A 21,649-nucleotide genomic window follows, 5' to 3' on the forward strand; every position below is an offset into this window, starting at 1 on the left:
CCCGCGGTGCGGGAGAGGCCCTTACCCGTCATGCCTTTGTACTCATAGTTGATCCCACTGAGAACAGTCGTCTCCATGTTGGTGGGTAGCGTGTTCCACCATTTGTATTCGAATCCCACGACAGGTTCAGTCCCCGCTGGGCAGTGGCTACAGACTGGGGGGACCACAAGATCCACATATCAGGAGGAAGCCCACAGCCACCGGGACAAGTGGCAGTGGTTGTGGGCAGCCAGGCAAGGGTGGGGCCGAGCAGCTCTGCACCATTATGGGAAGTGGGCCCCAAATGCTCTGGCAATGTATTTAACAAACGCCAGCTGAAAACACCAACTCTTCCTTCTTAGGTTCCAGCTATCTATCTTCCTTGCCCACCTAGTTTTTCCTTTCAAAATAGTATCTTCTAGTCTGATCCATAGGGTTCATGTTGTTTGTCGCACGGTGAGCCGTAAGTGCACTCACATGAATAGCCACACAAATTCCCCCCCAACTCCTCTCTGCGGCGTGGTGTTCGGGCTCATACGTGTCGAGCGGCCACCCCAGCTCCCCAGACCTTCTGGTGAGCGCTCCTGCCATGCGCTGGGAGCCTCTGCGCTGAGGAGGGGGCACCTGCAGGCCTGAGTCACAGTCGCCGTTGGAATGAGAAGGGCAGGCAGTTCTCAAGTGTGACTGTGACCCCAGACAGAGCCCACCCTGACTGCTCTGCCCCTGGATCTAGTCCTCAGGGCTGTCCCAGCCCTCACCGCCTCCCTTGGAAGGACCGCCGGCCCCCCGAGCGCCCTTGCGGCCCACTCCTATGGGTGACGTGAGAACGGATGGGATGCAGGGGCCAGGCGGGAGAACGGTTACCGGAGCCGTTGGAGTAGGAGCCATAAGGGCAGGGCTCGCAGGCGCTGCTGTTGGTTTTGAAGAAGCCTGGGTTGCACGGTGGGCAGCGGGCCTTCACACCGGAGGCGGGCAGCTTCACCGCGCCCTCGAGATCCTCGCTACAGATTTTTGGCTGGGCCCATTTGTACATGAGCTGCGTCTGCAGAAATGGATCAGGGGTGACTCAGCCTGTGTGTGACTCAGCACATCTTTAGGGAAGTTCACCTTGAGGCTGGGAGAGTCTGGGCTCTAGTGAAAGCTCCGCCAGGGTGGGGATCGTTGTTGTGGACAGTGAGGTATCCTGAGCACCTTGCCCAGTGCCTGGCACATGGCTGTGCCCAATCAATGCATGCTGAATGCATGTCACCTGAATAAAGAGGGTACACCTCCTGAGAACCTGTGTGATGGGGCTGGGGGTACCAGCTGTCTCCAGAGAAAGCTCTGATTCCAGGGTAGAGTCTCATTACTACCGAGGTCATAGGACAAGCAGCTGGTGAAAACCCCAAGGCACAAAAACGCATGGAGTGGAGGTGGCTTGCACACCCCTGAGGAACGGGGGTGGCTTCCGGGTGTTTTCTGCGCTCTTTCACTGATTCAGTGGACTTTTACAGAAAGTGGACACATCTCCCTGCCAGACCTGGTGACCGAGAGATGAATGGAAACACGGCCCTGCCCGCCTGGAGCCTCTCATCCACAAGGGCAGCAGTCACATAACAGCAGTCCGCATGGGGGGCTGGCACTGTTTTCTGGGACATCAAGGCAAGAAGGATTCTGCTGATCAAAGGGTACAGACTTCCAGCTACAAGACCATGGAGTTCCGGGGATGTAATGTGCAGCATGCTGATTACAGTTAATAATCCTGGACTACATACTCGAGAGTTACTAAGAGTATAGATCTTAAATGTTCCCACTATAAAAAAGAAATGGTAAAAAAAAAAAAAAAGTAATTATATGATGTGATGGAGGTGACACTGGTGGTAAATTTTGCAATATTAAGTATATCAGATCAAGATGCTGTATACCTTAAACACAGACAGTGTTCTGTGTCAGTTATATCTCAGTAGAGCTGGGGGGGGGGTAGGCGAGAGGAAGAGCCATCATCAGTGGACGGAGAAGCAGCACACTACAGATCTAGAAGGCCTTGGCCGAAGCGGGAGGGCAGCAGGTGGGGCAGAAGGGAGCAGAGGCGGCCACACGCAGCCACATGAGATGCCCAGAGAGAAGACGAGCAGGACCGTCCTCATGTCATTAGTGAGTCAAATGAAGCCAAGAAAATGACAGTTTTTACAAGGTCATACAGAACACCAGCCACTCCCAAACTGAGTCTGAGGTGCAGCTGATAGAACAGATGCCATTCTCTTCTGGCTGCTGGGGAAGGGATGATGCCCCAGACATGAGGGCGGGGCGGGGCGGGAATAGGGGTGGCTGTGAGTAGGCTTTATCCTGTGCTTAACTAGCAGAAGAATTCAGCCAGCCAGCCAGCCAGCAAACATTTACGCATCCTAACAGCCAAGCGTGTGCTCTGTGCTGACTGAAGATGTCTGTCTTCGCCAGTGGCTCTGCTTTAGAGATGCAGACAGTTCATCCCGAGCGTCTCATCTAAGACAGACCCCTCCACTTGTGCCCTGGAGCCTCCCCTGCTCACTGACTGCTGTTCCTCGCTCTCGCTGGGCACACACCTGCCTTCTCCATGCCCGCTGTGCCCTCTGCCTGGACAGTGCCATGGCTCTCCCACCTCATTCAGGTCTCTGCTCAGATGTCACCTCCTCTGAGAGGTCATCCCTACCCTCTCTGTAATACCTTCTCCGCCTGGCATTCTCCAACTTCTCATCCTGCTTTACTTTTTCCTCCCTACCACTGATCACCACCCGCTGTCTTACACCCACTTGTTATCTCTCTCCAATTGCTCCCCAACAAGAACTAAGCTCCCTGAGAATAGACGTTCCCTTTTTTTTGTTGTTGTTGTTTTTTTTTAAGTTGATTTTTAGAGAGAGAGAAACAAGGATTTGTTGTTCCATTTATTATGCATTCATCGGTTGACTCTTGTATGTGTCCTGACTGGGGATCGAGCCCACGACCTTAGTGTGTTGGGACGATGCTCTAACCAACGGAGCTACCCAGCCAGGGCCCCTTGGTTGTGTTAACTGCCGTGTACTTAGTGCCTCGCACAGTCACTGACTGTTGAAATGAGCAAATGACCTCCTCAGAGAGGCCTTCGCTCGGAAGCCCGGGTCACTCCTCCTCTGCAGTCCCCAGTGCCCTGTGCATCTCCTTGCCCCGGTCAGGCCGGTCTTTCCCCTGCCTGAGAGTCTGATTCCCCCTCTGGGGCACAGTGCTGGGCACAGCGGCTAACCCTCAAACGTGCAGATGACAAAGCAAGGTCTTTCTGAGGCGGGGGGGGGGGGTGGACCTTGGGGGGAGGGAACCAGCAGAGACAAGTCAGGTTGTTCTCCCCGAGCCAGGAAGAGGGGACACGTCTGAGGAGTTCCCTGAGGAAATGAGTGTGCATGGACAGGCAGTCATTGTCCAGAGGGGCCAGGCAAATGGAAGAAATAGAAAGAAAGGGAAATGGCTCTTTGAAACGGCGCCTGTGAAACCGCGGTGCGGACAAATGTGGCAGAAACGGTTTCTGGCCTGAAAATGAGTGAGGCCACCTCATTTCCCCCACTGGCCCTGGAGTCGCTCTGTCGGCCTCTGGGGGTTTCTCTGTTGCCAGCTTCAGTGACCACTGGAACTACAAATGGGGGAAAGCCCAGGGAGCGGGCACAGGGGCCCCGAGGCCATGCCACCCACCTCTTCATTGGCATCGCAGGCCGTGTGTGTGTAGAAGTAGTCCTTGTCTGTGCAGGCTGGGCGCATCTTGCAGGACGAGGATCCTTTTTCTAAATTGCAGAAGCAAGAACAAGTATTTGAAGTTACCTAGGAAAGCAGAGCTCTTGACCACTTGCTGTGGACCCCAAGACCCTGGGGTACAACACAACACAGATACTGCGAAAAGCCGCAAAGCCCACACACCGGCCCTTGCCTTGGCCCCAGCGGCGGGTGGATTTACAGTCCCTGGAGCCCTGCTCAGACAGCGCCTCTCCCTGCTGCTGGTGAGGAACCACCGGGCCCCCCGTGGGGCCAGGCGGGGAGAAGGGGACTGGCCAAGGGGCCAGCAGTGAGGGTGGGCAGCCAGAAGGAGCACCTCACAGGGTCCCGGCACCCACCCGAGCTCCCTGAAACCCACCACCTTCAGGTGCCTCTGCAGGCTGACTGCGTGTGGCGTCCACTCCTGAAGGCAGGAGTGAAACCAGAAAGCTTAGGGCTGTGCCTTCCTGCTCTTATTCTAAGTCTGTCTCCCAATTTTCTCCTAATATTTTCTTTCCACACACTCCCCCAAGCATCCCAGCATGCCCTCTGCACCCAATGAAACCTGTTAACTATCATTTTATTTATTCTGCTCACTGTATGTCATCATGTCTGTGCTAGTTCTGCTTTAACCCAGTGAACCCCCGGACAGCAAGACTTGTTTCAGTGACTCCCTCTTTAAAGCAACTCTTTAAATTAGACACTCTTGAGAATTTGAGGGGGAAAAAGAAGCCCTGTTTTCTCTGTCCAGAAAGATATACATAATTCATGCATTAAATTCCCAAGAAATGGGCCCTGGCCGGTTGGCTCAGCGGTAGAGCGTCGGCCTAGCGTGCGGAGGACCCGGGTTCGATTCCCGGCCAGGGCACACAGGAGAAGCGCCCATTTGCTTCTCCACCCCTCCACCGCGCTTTCCTCTCTGTCTCTCTCTTCCCCTCCCGCAGCCAAGGCTCCATTGGAACAAAAATGGCCCGGGCGCTGGGGATGGCTCTGTGGCCTCTGCCTCAGGCGCTAGAGTGGCTCTGGTCGCAATATGGCGACGCCCAGGATGGGCCGAGCATCGCCCCCTGGTGGGCAGAGCGTCGCCCCTGGTGGGCGTGCCGGGTGAATCCCGGTCGGGCGCATGCGGGAGTCTGTCTGTCTCTCCCCGTTTCCAGCTTCAGAAAAATGAAAAAAAAAAATTCCCAAGAAATGTACTTTTTACAGAATAAAAATCACTGCTTTATAGAATGCCAGTACAGTACTAGGACTACCCTTGTCACCACCATTTCTAACCTGACCACAGTGTCCCCCGCAGGTAAGCATTTGATAATGTGACACTGCCTCACTCTGTCACCTGACAGGCCGTGTGGTAGAGTAGAATGAGATGTAAAGTCAGACAGATCTGGGTCCAGATCCTGCTTAATCATTAAGTAGCTGTGTTACTTTACGCAAGTTACTTAACCTCTCTGAGCCTGGGTGCTCCTGGATGTAGAGCAGGAACAACCGTATCTGCTTGGCTGGAGCCAGCGCACACCTGGTGCATTGTAAGCAGGGGCTCACTGAATGCTGGTAACTCTTGTTATCTGGGTCTGTAGGAATGACTTTTATTTGCTAACGTCATGGATTTTTAATAAGGGTTAAAAGTCTCTTTCTCTCTCTTCCAGTTAAGGGCTTATTTCTCAACTGATCTCTTTTTCTTCCCATGGCACCAGATGAGTTCCTAGCTCAGTAAGTTTCCCAGCGACCGCCTTGTGGGCCAGGCTGGGGAGTTCCCACCACCACACAGCTCCGCACTCCTCCTGTCTCCCTCTTGTTAGCGTGGGCAAGAGGGCATGCCTGGCTGACAGACAGCGGGGGTCTTCTCCGCTCATTGACCTGGTTAACAAGCAGAAGGCCTGACTCTGCAGAGAGGGATCCGGGACTCCTGCTTTTGACCAACTTGGCCCGGAGAAATTTGGGAGGAGATGCTGAACACACACCAGCTCCCTCCCAGGTCCTTGCCTGGTGGGTCGAGCAGATGGCAAATTGCCTGGTGGGAAGTGCATTCCACGCGGGGGCTTTTCTCTGCTTGTCAAATATTTGCTCAACCTGACATGCTAGCTCCAGGTTTCAGCAAAAATGGTCCAGCTGTTTGCACACTGATAACTGCTAAGGTGGTATTAATAAATGATTAACCCACATGCTGAAACAGACCTCACTTTCCTGGTGCGGGTTTCATCACGGTGTTTACGCTGGGTGCTAGTCAGGTTTGAAAGAGAGGCCTAGATGTTTGAGAAAATGAAAAGTGATCGCTGGAGGAGCGGCCCTGGCAGAACTGCGCGAATATATAGTGCATCTTGGGGGCTGCAGCTCCTCCTCCAGCTCCTCTCTCCACCTCCCAGTGTCTTCCCCACCTTCACGAGTAGTGTCCTCATTCTGATCCCTTTTATCAAAGGCAGACATTTCCCCTGAGGGTTTAAGTACCTGACGAACACATGGCCCAGCTCAGATACCGCCTCAGACTCGGGGCAAATCCCTGGACCTCTCTGAGCTGTTCTTTAGTCATTTGTCAATGGGGAGGTCCCTCTTGTACTGTGCTATGAGTGACAAGTGAATTAATATTTTATAAATTGTAAAGTACTATACAAGTGACATTTATGTCAATAGTATTTTTATATTAGCAGAGTACTGCTAGGACAGGCCTTAATGTAAATGAAGTAATAGCTCTCACTACAATGCCAAGCACTGTTCTAAATCCTTTACCTGTATTATTTAATCTATACAATCACTATGATTACTGTCATTCCATTTTCTAGATGATGAAACTGAGGCCCAGATAACTTGTCCAAGGTGGCACAGGTAGTAAGTGGTGGAGCAGGGATTTGAACCGTAGTAATTTAGTTCTGGGGTCCAGGCTCTTAAATCCCGTGCTCTTCTATTAGGAAAGGAAGCCCTAATATTAAATGTAACACAGAAGCATTAATCCTAATGATCAAATTTTAGGTATCAGTGAGAAAGATGCTTTCAGTCAAGCCTTTGTCCTTAACATCTCCACGCCCAGTGGCTCCATCTTGGTCGAGGTCCTGGGTACCAGCGATGGTGCCTGTTGCAAAGTCTCCCACCTGGGACATCTGCCTCCAGCCAGGCACACCTTTCCTCATCCACTTTCCAAATGGCGGCCAGAGTGGTCTTTCAAAAGCACAAACAAGATCATGTCACTCCCCAGCTTAACATTCTTTAATGGCCTCCACTGCTGAAAGGATCAAGTCTCAGCTTTTGAGGAATGGCACAGAAGGACTGATTAATAAGCTGTTCCCTGGCCACCTCTCAGCCTTGGATGTGACTTCTCTCCAAGAAAGATCCAGCCATGCTAGCGACTCGAAGTTCCCTGAGCTTCTGGCTTTGGCTCACACTTCTTCCAGAGCATCCTGCCCCCATCAAATCACCAACCTGTCTTTCAAGACTCAGCTCATCTCTCAAGACCTCAACTAGTGAGGCCTCCTCCCTCCCCAGAGAGACATGACCACTTCCCTTCTTCACCTCCGCTGCACGCTGCACACAGCACTCCTACCTCAGCAGCTCCTACCCACGAAGTTACTACACTTAATGTTTGTATAAAATGTTCCCCCTTTCCACATAAGCTGGGAGGCAGCGCCCGCTCTAACCCGTGCACAGAGCCCCAGCCCTGGGAACCACGAGGCAGGCACTCAAAACTTATTTGTAAATGGGTGAATCATGTTCACAGGGTCTTTTGTCATTTCCTTTATGCACGTTCCACCATAGGCTCTCATCAGACTCTCTCTGCATCTTCCAAGATTCCCACCGATCCTGTATTCTGGATGAGTCAAGTCCCAGAGAAATGTAACTCTCTTTGTACCCCTCGCTGATGAGGTGGTCGACCGGCTGACCGTGTTCTTCTTCACAGTAAAAACTCACTCCCCAGGGAAAGGGGTGGAGTCAGAAATCAGTGGTGGAAGAATAGACTCCAAGAATGCAGACTCCCAACCTGACACTTTCACGACAGCTCTCTGGATACAAAGCAGTTTACGTGGAGGCGATCAAAATACTCCTAGGCAGTTTTCTAGAACCACCTTGCCATTCAAACCCTTGTACAACGGCTAGGCTGGAAAGGGAGCTAGAGACTTAGACTAACAAAGGCTGCCATTGATGGAGCAGGAAGAGGAATGAGAAATTCAAGTGGAAGAACAGGAATTTAGACTTATAGATAAAAACACCCCCCAAGATCTAAACACTCCTGTTCCTGCTGAAATCTATACTTCTTTGGCAAGATCTGTGTAAATAGACAGGATTTTTTTGTTTTAGGAAGAGTGTAAAAATAAGCCGTTCACAAGATCAGTGGCGGGTCTTGGCTGAGCAAACATAGGCTGTAACACCTGTGTTCAGGGTGGACCTGTCTGTGTGGGGCTATGGGGGTCTTTTTGTGAGAGGGTCCTGAGCTCAGTTTATTTATGGCTCTGTGCGAGAAAGAAGAAATGAAATCGTTATGAGTGTTTGCAGGGGAGAGAAGGGACTTGTTCTCTTTCCCACCTGTCTTGGAGACTGGCCCCCTTGCCAACCACTGGGCTGCCTGAGCACAGGGCCCTCGGGGAGTGCTGCCGTCTTACACTGGAGCCTGGATGCCCCCGGGACCCCCTTGAGTGGCCAGGTCCTCGTTCTTCAGCTGGGATGCTTGAGGAAGCTATCCAGAAGCTATAAAATAGGCTGCTGCCAGCTGTCTTCTTTGCCCTTAGAAGAGTGGTTTTCAAACTGTGTTCCAAGGAACCCTGGACATCCTAAAAAGTCCTGCTTTGAATTCAAGGGATGTTCAGGCTGATAACAAATGGAAACTTTCATCTTTAGCTCTTGCTATCAAAATGTTTTGCTCATCAATACAGCCTCGTGGTTCTTCTAAATCAGGGGTCGGGAACCTTTTTTGGCTGATAGAGCCATGAATGCCACATATTTTATTTTATTTTATTTTTTTATTTTTTATTTTATTTTTTGCATTTTTCTGAAGCTGGAAACAGGGAGAGATAGTCAGACAGACTCCCGCATGCGCCCGACCAGGATCCACCCGGCACGCCCACCAGGGGCGATGCTCTGCCCATCCTGGGCGTCGCCATGTTGCGACCAGAGCCACTCTAGCGCCTGAGGCAGAGGCCAAGGAACCATCCCCAGCGCCCGGGCCATCTTTGCTCCAATGGAGCCTTGGCTGCGGGAGGGGAAGAGAGAGACAGAGAGGAAGGCGTGGCGGAGGGGTGGAGAAGCAAATGGGCGCTTCTCCTGTGTGCCTTGGCTGGGAATCGAACCCGGGTCCTCCGCACGCTAGGCCGACGCTCTACCGCTGAGCCAACCAGCCAGGGCCTGAATGCCACATATTTTAAAATGTAATTCCATGAGAGCCATACAACGACCCATGTGCGTTACGCATTATCCAATAAAAATTTGGTGTTGTCCCGGAGGACAGCTGTGATGGGCTCGAGCCACCTGCAACCATGAACATGAGCGGTAGGAAATGAATGGATTGTAATACACGAGAATGTTCTATATTTTTAACGTTATTATTTTTTTTAATTAAAGATTTGTCTGCGAGCCAGGTGCAGCCATCAAAAGAGCCACATCTGGCTTGCGAGCCATAGGTTCCCGGCCCCTGTTCTAAATTAACTTCGATAACAACTGTTATAAATGAAAATATACATATACCTCTCACCTCCTATAGCTGTTGTTTATAATTATAATCTTATAATAGATAAGGTTTCCGTAGGCGGGACATAAAAGTGAAACTAAGAGACATTGATAAGAGTGTGGTGGTTATGAGGGGGAGGGGGGAATGGGAGAGGGAAAGGGGGAGGGGTAGGGGCACAAAGAAAACAAGATAGAAGGTGACAGAGGACAATCTGACTTTGGGTGATGGGTATGCAACATAATTGAACGACAAGATAACCTGGACTTGTTATCTTTGAATATATATATCCTGATTTATTGATGTCACCCCATTAAAAAAATAAAATTATTATAAAAAAAATGAAAAAAAAATAGATAAGGTTTCATTTAAAAACTTTTTACTGCTTACAATAAAAAGGCAACCTCTTTCCCGGCTCTCCTAAGTCCTCTAGCCCTGATTTGCTTTTCCTTTTTGCCATGCACTTTTTTACGGTTTACCATATGATATAATTTTTATTTATTATAGCTATTGTCTAATCCCCTCCAGAATGTGAGTTCCATGAAGACGGGGTGGTTTGTCTGTTTTGTTCACTGATCTATTCCAAGCACCTAGAATAGGGCCTAGCAGATGGCAGAGGCTCGATAAATAGCCATAGAATGCTTTCATTTTTATTTCTAGTGCGATTGGTGGAATGTGGGTTGGCAAGGCCCCTCCAGGGTCCAGACAGCAAGGGTTTAAGAATGATCAGTCCAGAACTTGACCAGAAGGATGGCTGTACTGTCTGTTTCTCCGTGTTTGTTGTTGTCCCCCACCAAAGCCTCTCTTCCCTCCGAAACATCACCTGAGTACTTGTCAGGGTCACACTGGTGGCAGGAAGTTTCTCCTTTGTTTGAATAAGTGTTGTCTGGACAAAGCTTGCAGGAAGAGGAGCCCTGCTTGTCTGCATACGTGCCGGGTTTGCAGGGAAAGCATTCGGAAGTGTAGGCCACCCCTGGGATGGAAGAACACAGAAAAGCAAAAGCTGAGCTTAGCGATTGAGCCCTCTGGGGTCTGACCCCACCCCCCACCCCCGCAGAGTCACAAGGCCAGAAATCCAGCAACAGACCCCGCCCCCAGCCACACTCTCCATACCTGTTATGGCGATGTTTCTCACCAGCACAGGTTTGGGGACTTTGGACCACACTGAAAAGACTGTGCTTCTCCAGTAGAGGAGATTATTGCCTCGATTGAGCTCTACCTAAAAGCCACAGGCAGGAAGCGCTGGTTCAGTCTCAGAGACAGATATTTCTAATGCACTGGATTAGTCTCTTGTTGGGACCCCTCCTCTGACAGTCTGTATGGCGGTGCCTATTCTGCTGCTCACCCTGACTTCCTCAGCTTTGCCCTTCCATCTTGGCTTGGCTCCTCTGTCCCTCTCAGCTTCCTCTACAACCCAACCCTCTCCACCCTTTCCTGCTTCTCCCTCTATCCCATACCCCATGGTCTCTATGGCAAGACCAGTGAAGGGCCCCGAGGGTACTGACAGTAGGGAGACTGGGAGTTTCTCATTCTTCTCTGCTTCTGTTGATCCATCTCCTATCCCTGGATGACCCGCCCCTTAAAGCTGGAAAGCTGCTTCAAGTTGTTGGAGCAACCAGTCGACCCACACCCGTATTCCGTCAGCTCAAGAGGAGGGAAACTGTAGCATCCTCCTCACGCCAGACCCCTGTCCTCCAGGGAGAGCGGGGTGGAGGCCCAGAGTGGGAAGAAGCACTCCTCAGAGGAAAGGCTCCTGGTCACTTTTCTGGGATTTCTCAGAAAGGCTGCGGGAAGGCTGGGGTGACACTCACGGTGTGGAGTTCCCATCCTCTCTCCGTGGTTTTCATCCACCGGGAGTCATCTGCGTTGGGCTGGCACCGGTCATTCTGAACCTGAGGCAGCAGGGGTTTGGGGGCAGAGCCTCAGCCTTCCGAGGAGATAGGTTCCTTCCCCCACGCCGCAGCAGCCTTTCAGAGACCCCCTCTTAGGGGAGCAGAGTTGCCCGTTTCCTTTAGGAACAGAGCTCAGAACATAGGAGCCTTGCAGGAGGGCAGGAGCCAGTCACACACTCAAAATGTCAGTGCGCTACTGACACCAAAGAAGTAACTCGTAACTCCGAAAAGCCATTATATGCTGCGCTCGTGTCTGAGCAGGGCAAAACCCCTAGGGTCTTCCAGCCTCTACCTCCCCCTCAGACTCCCAGCCTCTTGAAGCCTCAGCTCAGTGTGCCCACAGTTCTCTCCAGAGGGAAAACACTGGGGACATTTCCTGAGCAGGACTGCGCTTGTGCCTCCTGCAGGCGAGTCTGAGCCGTGGAGGGTCTTCGCCTCCCACCCTCCCCCTTGGCCGGGGGCTTACAAAAAACTCAAAGATGATGCTGGAGTCTGGGTAGTAGTATTCGAAGCTGACGGTGCCCGACTGCTTCAGGTTGACGGCGTACATCAGTGTGGCTGTGCACTCATCCGTGTTGGAGGCAATGTAATCGCCCAGGGGGACCCACTTGGACCTGTGGTTGGAACGGGGGCCAAGTTCACCATCTGGGACACGGCCCGCCAGGCTTCGTGTCCCTTCTCAGTCTCTGGGGGAATTCTAGATTTGTGGTTCCCAAGTGGAAGCTCAGACCTGAAAATGCGCAGTAAACAATGACCTCCAGACCAAGGAACCAGCAAGAGGTGCCCCCACATTGTGCCTCTGCTGTTTTGCTGTTTGCTTGAAACAAGCTCAGGTCTGCCATTGTTAATAATGTCCCACCAAGGGGGACCTCAGACTGGTCCACTGGTTTCCCCCCGAGTTTTTCAGAATAACATGGTACTTCCAGCTCTTCAGTTGGTGTTATTCTCGAATGGAAACACATCTGAGATACGTCGTACGCTGAGTGCATCCAAGACACCCCAGCTAACCTCACGGTATTGATTTCTCCTACTAAAGAGACAACACTTAGTGCTGATAAGCTCCCCGGCATCAGCTATAAATGACTCCTGACGTTGGATGAATAATTAAAAGGATGCCATAAATGGGTTACATTTGCGAAATGCATCAGGATCCTGGTGTTTGTCAGAGATGGCCCTGGTGAAGCTCATTGGACACTCAATCAGAACAACACGTCTTCATCAATTTCTGGTGCCAGGCATTGCTCCAAATTCTTTGCACATATCATCTTATTTGATCCTTACCACAACCCATAAGGAGAGTACTAGTTCTCAGGATGAGGAAACAGGCACGGGAGTGACTGGGAAATTTGCTCACAGTCATTTGGCTGTGACCTGCTTAAAACTGCTTTGTGTTACTGTGGCCCGGGGGAGAGAGAGGCAAGTATTGTAAGAGGAATCCTCACGTGGCATCCACCCAGACCCCCCCACCTCGCTCACGTTGTGTGGCACTGTTTTATAAGTTCAAGAAAGGAAGGAGAAACTGCACAGGGAAACTTGGAGGCTCCCGATGTTGAAACCCCTTTTAATGTTGACATCTGTCTTTCTCTCGTCTGGCTTCACCTCTATTCTTCCTTGGGCCTCTGTCCTTTCCTCTCCACTAACATGCCACATCCTTCCTATCTTACTCCTTCTCCAGTCCTGGGACATTTATCCGGAACCAAGGAGGAGCCCTGAAGGCTCAGGATCCTTCCATGGAAACTTGGTGGATTGGCCTGTTTTGTTCCCAATTATTTATTTCATGTTGACTTTGTGCCAGATGTTAGATGCTGGACATACAACAAAAAACAGAACAGACCCTGTCTCTTCCCTCCTGGAGCTTGCATTCTATTTATAGTTGAGGAAACAGAATTAATAACACAGTGAATCATGTAGTAATAATGGTGACAAATGCCATAAAGAGAGATATAAGATGATGCAAGAGTGTGTAATAGGAGTCATAGGAGTCTGTGGGGTCAGGGTGACTTTTTTTTTTTTTTTTTTTTTTTTACATAGGCAGAGATAGACAGGGATAGACAGGGACAGACAGGAACGGAGAGAGATGAGAAGCATCAATTATCAGTTTCTCGTTGCGCGTTGCGACTTCTTAGTTGTTCATTGATTGCTTTCTCACATGTGCCTTGACCGCGGGCCTTCAGCAGACCGAGCAACCCCCTGCAGGAGCCAGCGACCTTGGGTCCAAGCTGGTGAGCTCTTTGCTCAAGCCAGATGAGCCCGCGCTCAAGCTGGCGACCTCGGGGTCTCGAACCTGGGTCCTTCCGCATCCCAGTCCGACGCTCTATCCACTGCGCCACCACCTGGTCAGGCTGACTTTTTTTTTTTTAAGTAAGAGGAGGGGAAATAAGAGAGACAGACTCTGCCATGTGCCTCAACCAGAATCACCCAGCAACACCCTTCTGGGGCCGATGCTCGAATCAACCAAGCTATCCTCAGTGCCAAGCTGACACTCCAACCAACCAAGTCATTGGCTGTGAGAGGGGAAGTGGGGGTGGGGGAAGAGAAGCAGATGGTCACTTCTCATGTGTGCCCTGACCAGGGATCGAAACCAGGACATCTGCATGCCAGGCCAATGCTCTACCCACTTGGAAAACTGGCCAGGGCCAGGGATGGCATCTTTGAGGAAGTAATGTTTAGGAAGAGGCCTGAGGGTGAAGCAGGAGTGAGCTGGGGAAAGAGCTGGAAAGAGTGTTCAAAGGCCTGAGGAGGGCCAGAGCATGGTGGCCAGCATGGCTGGAGCATAGTAAGCAAGAGGCAAGGTACTGAGAGAGACTGGAGAAATGGGCAGAGGGCACAGGCCAGCCCAGGCAGGGTGCTGCAGGCCCCAGCAAGGAACTGGATTTTATTCATAGAATCCAGAATTTGCAGCAAGAAAATACAGCAGTTGGATTTGTGTTTTAAGATCACTCTAGCCCTGTCTGGGTAGCTCAGTTGGTTAGAACATCGTCCCACTACGCTAAGGTTGCAGGTTTGATCCCTAGTCAGGGCACATACAAGAATCAACCAGTGAATGCATAAATAAGTGGCACAACATATAAATATTTCATTCTCTCACTCCCTCCCTCTCTCCCTCCTTTCCTCTCTCCCTCCCATTCTTTCTCTCTAAAGTCAATAAATAAATTTAAAAAAAATTTTAAATGAAGATTAATCTGGCTGCTGAGTGGACAGTGTCCTCGAGGAGGCCAGGAGCGGAAGGAGGGACGCTGGGAGGCGTGAGAGGCAGGACAGGCAGGACGTGACCCTGACTGGGGGCGTGAAAGGCAGGACAGGCACGACGTGACCCTGACTGGGGGCGTGAGAGGCAGGACAGGCACGACGTGACCCTGACTGGGGGCGTGAGAGGCAGGACAGGCACGACGTGACCCTGACTGGGGTTTGGTGGGAGGCGGCGGACAAGGATTCAGGTCAAGACCAGACACTTGTATTTTGATAGCAGCTCAATTACTGCCTTTCTGTGGGGCAGTGAGTAAATCACAGAACTTCTCTAGATGGTCATCTCTCCATTTCTACAGAGAAGAAACGTCCTTCCCCCCCTCCCAGGAATGTCACGGACACTGAGATCCAGGCCCATTACGATCTGTGTCGCGGAAACACAGTTGTTTCATTAACAGCCCACATCCTGCCTTGCTGAGAGGTAATGATTTCTGGACTTTCCATGCAGGCCCCGCAGAGAGAGAAACCCTTTCTTCGCTCCAGTAGGAGCTGACGGAGTGAGCCAGACCTGCCCCTCGGGCGGGTCAGTCACGCTCTCTATGACGACGCCGAGGGAGGCTGGCTATCTTAGCCCACACCTTCCCTCTCCTTCCAGCTTTAATCCTCTCTAGCTTTACCTCTGATGCCAATGCTGTCGTCTAATGATTTGGGCACATAATTTGTACCCTAAAATAGCATTGATTGGACTGTAAAATGCCTGTTGCCTGGCTCTGACAGTGGTACTTCTAGGAGATTTGAATATAAGAATGGGAGACTTTGTTCTTAGTTTTAGAATTCTAGCTGTAATACAATTATTTGCTTCTTTTTTATCCTTTTGATTGCTTGGGTCTAAGAGACATTTTCATGTCTGTACTTTTCTCTCATATGCTTTGTCAATGTTTAACTAAGAGCAGTGGCTGATTGTCCTTTTTTTTGTGACGGAGACAGAGAGGGACAGATACAGACAGACAGGAACGGAGAGAGATGAGAAGCATCAACTCTTCGCTGCAGCTCCTTAGTTGTTCACTGATTGCTTTCTCATATGTGCCTTGACCAGGGTGGTTACAGCAGAACGAGTGACCCCTTGCTCAAGCCAGCGACCCTGTGCTCAAGCCAGCAATCTTGGGCTTCAACTCAGTGACCTTTGGGCTCAAGCCAGCGACCATGGGGTCATATCTGTGACCCCACGCTCAAGCCAGCGACCCCATGCTCAAGCTGGTGAGCCTGCATTCAAGCTGGATGAGCCCGCACTTAAGCTGGCAACATAGGGGCCCCGAACCTGGGTCCTCTGCGTCCCAGTCTGATGCTCTATCCACTGTGCCACCGCCCGGTCAGGCCCGATTGTTTTTACATCTATACTTTCCCCCCACTTTTTCTCCCTAGGACCCAACATCGCTTTGCAAACACTGAATCATTTGAAGGTGGCAGCTTGGGGCAGTAGAAAGCTTGGGACTGGGTGTGAATTCAGAGTTACCAGTTATAACCTGGATAACAAAGGACAAGTCACTTAACCTCACTTGCTGAGCCTCCAGTTCCTTGTCTGTGTAATGGGAACAGTCAGACCTATTTAACAGGGTTCTCGTGAAGATTATTGAAAATGATATAGCTCAGGCCAGATAGTTTAGTTCATTAGAGCATCATCCTCACACACCAAGAATCAACTAATAAACGCATGAATAAGTGGAACAACAGATCAATGTTTCTCTTTCTGAAATCAATAAAAAGAAAGGAAAGAAGAAAACAAGATAGGGAAAGCACCCAGAATAGTGCCTGAACTATAGGAGGCACACCATCTAACTCCTGCCCCTGGGATTAGGCATCCGAAGAGCTCGACAAGCAGAGCTTACAAGATCTCCAAGCACCCTGGGCTGAGCTTTTCAATTACTGAAAAGATCCCCTTCTGAGCGGGAAAACTTTCTGGTCACCAGGTCTCAAAGGATTTGAAAGATTTCAGCCACCACTGACCAAGCTCTGGGCCTGTTCTTTTCCCCCCAAACCTCTAAACTCGGGTTTGGCAGACCAGGTTTAGAAGTTAGCACCAAAGCTAGGGAGAAACCTAATGCTTTACGCATTGTGTTACCATCAGGTCGAGGATGTTTATTGACCGATCCAGAATTCCATGGTGGAAATACAAGTGGATTTTGTTTTAAATAGGCTGGATCATTTGACCCTTGGCCATGTTATCTACGTCTCCCTGCTTACCTGTTTTCACCTGTCACAAATGCCTGTCCATCACTAATAAGCTTAGGCCAGTGAACGGGCTGAGGTAGACGGAGGTCCCATCCAACTGTGCTGGGCACCTGCCCTCCCCCCCAGCTCGGCTCCGTCTTCTCCCCCCTCCCTGCCCAGCCTGCAGAGCGGGAGAGGAGCGCTCCCAGCAGCCCCTTCCCCAGCACGGGAGGAGGGCGCATGGGGTGGGGAAGGGAGTGACTCACAAAGTGCAGTTATCGGTGGATGAGTTGATGCTGTCCTCGATCTCCATGTTGGCTGAGAAGCTGGCAAAGCCGTGGGGCAGCTCATCCCACTCGTCAAACCGGATGCCCGTGCCGAGGGAGTAGCGGCCCTCAGCGCAGGGCTTACACGACTGGTCCTTCATGTCCAGAAACTCCCCAGTTTTACAAGAAAAGGCTGGAACACAGAGCAAGGAAAGGGTGGGGTGGTGAGGCTGCTGCCGCTCCCAGAGAAGTGGGTGGGTTGCGGGCACCCTAAAGGAAGGAGCAGAGGACGGAGAGCGAGGCATTTGGGCCACTGAGATTTAGAGCCAGGGCATGTCTGTATGATCCCATGACCATGGAGTGTCCAGGCAGGCCAATCCGCAGACACAGACAGTAACCCTGTGGGGCCAGGCACTTGTGGGGGGAGGCATGGGGCGAGACTGCGAGGGCCTGGATGTTTCTTTTTGGGGTGATGATAATTACTGAGATTAGATAGCGGTGATGGTTATGCAATTCTGTGACTATTCTAAAAATTCATAAATTTTACACCTTAAAGGATGACATGTAAATTATATCTCAATAAAGCTGTTATTTAAAAAAGAAAAAGATTTAGGACTGTAGAAGCTCTGCCTTGCTGAGCGACTTGCTTCCTAAGGGAGTAGCTGTGGCCGTTCTGAGACCTTTCCAGTGAGGAAGACCCCGTGTCTCCCCTGCGACCCCTCCGAATGGCGCCCGCCCCTTCAGAGCCTGGCACTTCCCCCTTGCGTGCCTGGCCTCTGTCTCCTTTCTGGTTCCGCTGCCACCATGCTCGCCGGGAGTCTCTTGACAGATTAGCCCAACTTCTGCAGTGTCCTCCTAACTATACAGTTCCCTGTTTCTTGTTGCTGCTCACTTTGTAGTCAGAAGTATCATTCTAAAACATTGGTATGTACCGTTACTCCCGTTATTTAAAAAATAATGAGGTACCGTCCTTCGGTTAGAGGGTTGAGCTCTGAGCCTGGCATTCGGTCTTGCACACTCTTCCCTCAACCTAGTTTTCCAGCCTGTCTGCACCACAGACCGTTCTGCACCCCAGCCCCGCCCACCCCCTGGTCCGTGTTGCCTTATCCCAGGTCACATGGTCTTCTGTCTCCCAACTTGGCTTAAGTGGTTCTGATCTCTAATAAGCGTTCACAGCTCCCCCTCTTTTTCGCCTCGTATTAACGCATCGTATTGATGGGAGACTCCCACCAGGCTCTGAGCTCTCCCAGCGACGGTGGCTCAGTGAGCGACACAGACGTGGCAGGAGCTCCATAAAGGTTTTTGCTGAAAATTGAATGGACATGTGCACATAGGAGGGGGCTCAGTAAAGTTGGTCTGGTTAACTGAAGATGGCTCATTTCTTTCCATTAGTCACACCTCAGTTCAAATCACCAAGTATTTATTTGTTCACTTACTGAACCAGGCACTGTGCTGCTTTTATTTGAGAATGATTTTTTAAAAGATTTTACTTATTGATTTTACAGAGAGAGGAGAGAGAGGGGCAGGGAGCGAGAAGTATCAACTCCTAGCTGATTCACTTTAGTTGTTTACTGATTGATTACTTTGTGTATGTACGTGCCTTGACCGGGCAAGCCCAGGGTTTTGAATCAACAACCTCAGCGTTCCGGGTCCCTGCTCTGTCCACTGCGCCTCTACAGGTCGGGCTTGTTTTAGAATTTAAATGCCCTCAGTCTCCTTTCCCAAGTCTTCAAGTGTTCCTTGAATCTCGTCCCTGATTTTTATTGTTACTCCCTCTGTGTCTCTATAAAGAACAGTGCAGGGGAATGAGAGGCCGACTGTAGCGAAGTTCTGACTCGGGAGTCACAGAGTGGGGACAGGGGCTGCAGGCGAGTCACCGCCTTGCTGGCTGCACAGTCCGCGCCACAGTAGGGGGAGGCTCTTGTTCCCTGAAGTGATGCCCAGTGCGTTTCAAAGGTCTGTCTCTGCAGAAATCAATCTTCTCTGGCTTCCTTTTCAAGAACGACTATCTTTCCTAATGACCGACTGTGGCTGGTGAGCGTGCACTGAAGAGATGCAGAGGCAAAAAAGAAAATGTATACACCCTGAAAAAATATCTGAGTGGTGCACAGCTGGAATTACATATACTTTATACTCTAATGGGATTTAAATAAGTAAAAAAAAAAAAAAAAAAGCAAATCAGATAGCCACTTTGCATTTGTAAAATAACCTTTCTGCACCAAATCTCAAAATGGTTGGGGACCGGGATGAACTGGGGAAAGATCTGGTTGCTGAAGACAGCTGCGCTACCAGGAAGGGCCTGGCTCGCGTGGCAGGGGGCTTGGGGCAGAGGCCAGAGCCGAGCGACAGGGGGGCCCCCCGGAGCGGAGAGGGATGGCTGCTTACAGCACTCGGTGCCCTTGATGGGGTCGGGGAGGCTGGTGCACAGGCCCGGGGTGTGCGGCACGGCCACTCGCCACCTGGAGCCCGTGCTGTCACACGCGGTGTACTCGTAGTGGTACTCGGACTGCAGGGGAGAGAACAGTGGACACACATTAAAACTGCACAGGAGCGGTGATCACACGGCGACAGCTCTCACCCCCTCACCCACTTCCTGCCTGCACCGTGGCTACTGACCCTCATCAGCACAGTGACGGGCCAGGGACCCTGGAGGGAAACAAGACATCATGGCATTATAACTCTCTCTCTCCACCCAGCCATGGTCTAGTTCTATTATTTATTTATTTTTTTTTGGCATGATTCTCTTTTGCTGTTGTGTGTAACTAATGTCCTGATATACCAGAGAATTATAGGAAGGTAACTAAGAAAACAGACTAGAAACAGGTAGAGTTTTTCTTATCCCAAACTATAGAATTTATGAGCAAGGACTGGTCCATAAACACTCTCCAAAGGATTGTCTTAGAAGCTGATTTCTTCTTCCCTGTATTCTTCATGCTCCCTTCTGCCCAGAGAGACGATGGATTCCCACCTCCCGTTTCATGAAAACATCCTATTTAGGCATGCAGGGGATGTACTCTCCTCCTATGGGGCTGTTCATGCCCGATTTCTCTGTGGAATGGGAAATTCACAGTTCAGTTGCTTTACCCAAACTGAGAATAAATAACAACAACACAGCCAAATCAACTACTAAGTAGAACAACAAAAACAAAAAGCACTCCTCGGGAGAAAGAAAACAGAATGGAGGTGCCAGCTGCCCTTGCACACTTACTTATCCTCTTACATCGTGTGATAAACAATAGAGCACAGACTTCATCGGATTTTGGTTTCAGCAAGTACTTTGCAATCTGCACTAAAACAATATTCAGCACAGAACTACTTTGTATAATTGTGTTTATAAGAAAAATAGATTTAACCCTAGCCCTGGCCAGTTGGCTCAGCGGTAGAGTGTCGGCCTGGCATGTGGGGTACCCGGGTTCGATTTCCGGCCAGGGCACACAGGAGAAGCGCCCATTTGCTTCTCCACCCCTCCCCCTCTCCTTCCTCTTTGTCTCTCTCTTCCCCTCCTGCAGCCAAGGCTCCATTGGAGCAAAGATGGCCCGGGCGCTGGGGATGGCTCCTTGGCCTCTGCCCCAGGCGCTAGAGTGGCTCTGGTTGTGGCAGAGCGATGCCCCGGAGGGGCAGAGCATCGCCCCTGGTGGGCGTGCTGGGTGGATCCCGGTCGGGCGCATGCGGGAGTCTGTCTGACTGTCTCTCCCCGTTTCCAGCTTCAGAAAAATTAAAAAAAAATAAAAATAAAAAATAGATTTAACCCTTGGAGCAGTACAAACGTTCATGTGCGTCCTCATGCCTCCTGACCGTCCAGAGTACGACTATACAAAAATTTTTATTTTAAAAATGTGTAAGGCAACATTAAAAAAAGGCAAATGTATGTTCTTCTTGTTTCCATAAATTAGTTATCAAACAAACATGATTTTAAGTTAGTAAAACTGGAACTGGAACTAATTTTATTTTTGGAAAAAAAACAAAAACAACTCACTCCCGGGGTCAGCGAGCATGAAAAAAACCTCACTATTCAAAGGGTTACTGACCCTTGGGACCCATATGAAAGCACAATCACATAACACGTATAAATGCAAGGAGCTGAGCCTGAGACTGAGCCAGTTAACGTCAAAACGCGTCAGACCCAGAGGAGACGGCTTCACCTTTGGAAGAGGTGAATGTGCTGCCTTTCATCTATTCTCAGACGCCGATTTCACACTTTAACATCTGTGAAATCAAGATGTTTGGCTTATAACTGACACAGCGAGGAAGCATTGTGTCATGTTCTACCTGGTAGAGCCTTTTCCTACTTTGTGGTACATAAAAAAACGATGTGTCTTAGAAGCAGGGGCATCTCAGACTTGTGGAAATACGATAAACATGTTTCTCGAGCTGCAGTTTTAGACACTTAGGATGATAAGAGAACAATTGTAGAGCTCCGTTTTTAATTTCCTCTTATTATAAATATTTGCCAAATATATATTGTATGCCCACCACTTATAGGTACCAGATGTTGTGCCCCGTGTGGCTCAGGACAGCCACACATAAACACAGCGTTTTCTTCCAAAGAGAAAGGATGCGGAGGACAAGGGGACAGTTTGGGGAACTGTGAGCCTAACTTCTGATGAGAATCTCCGGCTTTCATTTAGTTGTCCGCGTCATCTAGAAAAGAATACCAGGATGGGAATTCTTGGTGCCTCGGCTAACATCTCTTGGAGTCTATTTCCCCCCATAATTTCATTCTTTTCCTAAATAGGGCTGTT

The 21,649-nt window shown here is 50.3% G+C and overlaps 1 protein-coding gene across 1 annotated transcript in view; it reads right to left on the bottom strand.

The window, feature by feature from the left end:
- Window positions 1-21,649, bottom strand: part of ELAPOR1 (endosome-lysosome associated apoptosis and autophagy regulator 1) — a 76,901-nt gene that overhangs the window by 16,347 nt on the left and 38,905 nt on the right. Inside the window, exons 2-10 of the mRNA XM_066246522.1 lie at window positions 19,293-19,413; window positions 16,908-17,100; window positions 11,714-11,861; window positions 11,167-11,247; window positions 10,469-10,574; window positions 10,179-10,328; window positions 3,655-3,743; window positions 844-1,021; window positions 26-154 (exon numbers count right to left, since the gene is read on the bottom strand). Of these exons, the coding sequence (XP_066102619.1) occupies window positions 26-154; window positions 844-1,021; window positions 3,655-3,743; window positions 10,179-10,328; window positions 10,469-10,574; window positions 11,167-11,247; window positions 11,714-11,861; window positions 16,908-17,100; window positions 19,293-19,413 (1,195 nt within the window). The remainder of the gene's footprint in view (window positions 1-25; window positions 155-843; window positions 1,022-3,654; window positions 3,744-10,178; window positions 10,329-10,468; window positions 10,575-11,166; window positions 11,248-11,713; window positions 11,862-16,907; window positions 17,101-19,292; window positions 19,414-21,649) is intronic.

This window comes from Saccopteryx bilineata, chromosome 11 (assembly GCF_036850765.1).
Source record: "Saccopteryx bilineata isolate mSacBil1 chromosome 11, mSacBil1_pri_phased_curated, whole genome shotgun sequence".
NCBI classification, from domain to species: domain Eukaryota; kingdom Metazoa; phylum Chordata; class Mammalia; order Chiroptera; family Emballonuridae; genus Saccopteryx; species Saccopteryx bilineata.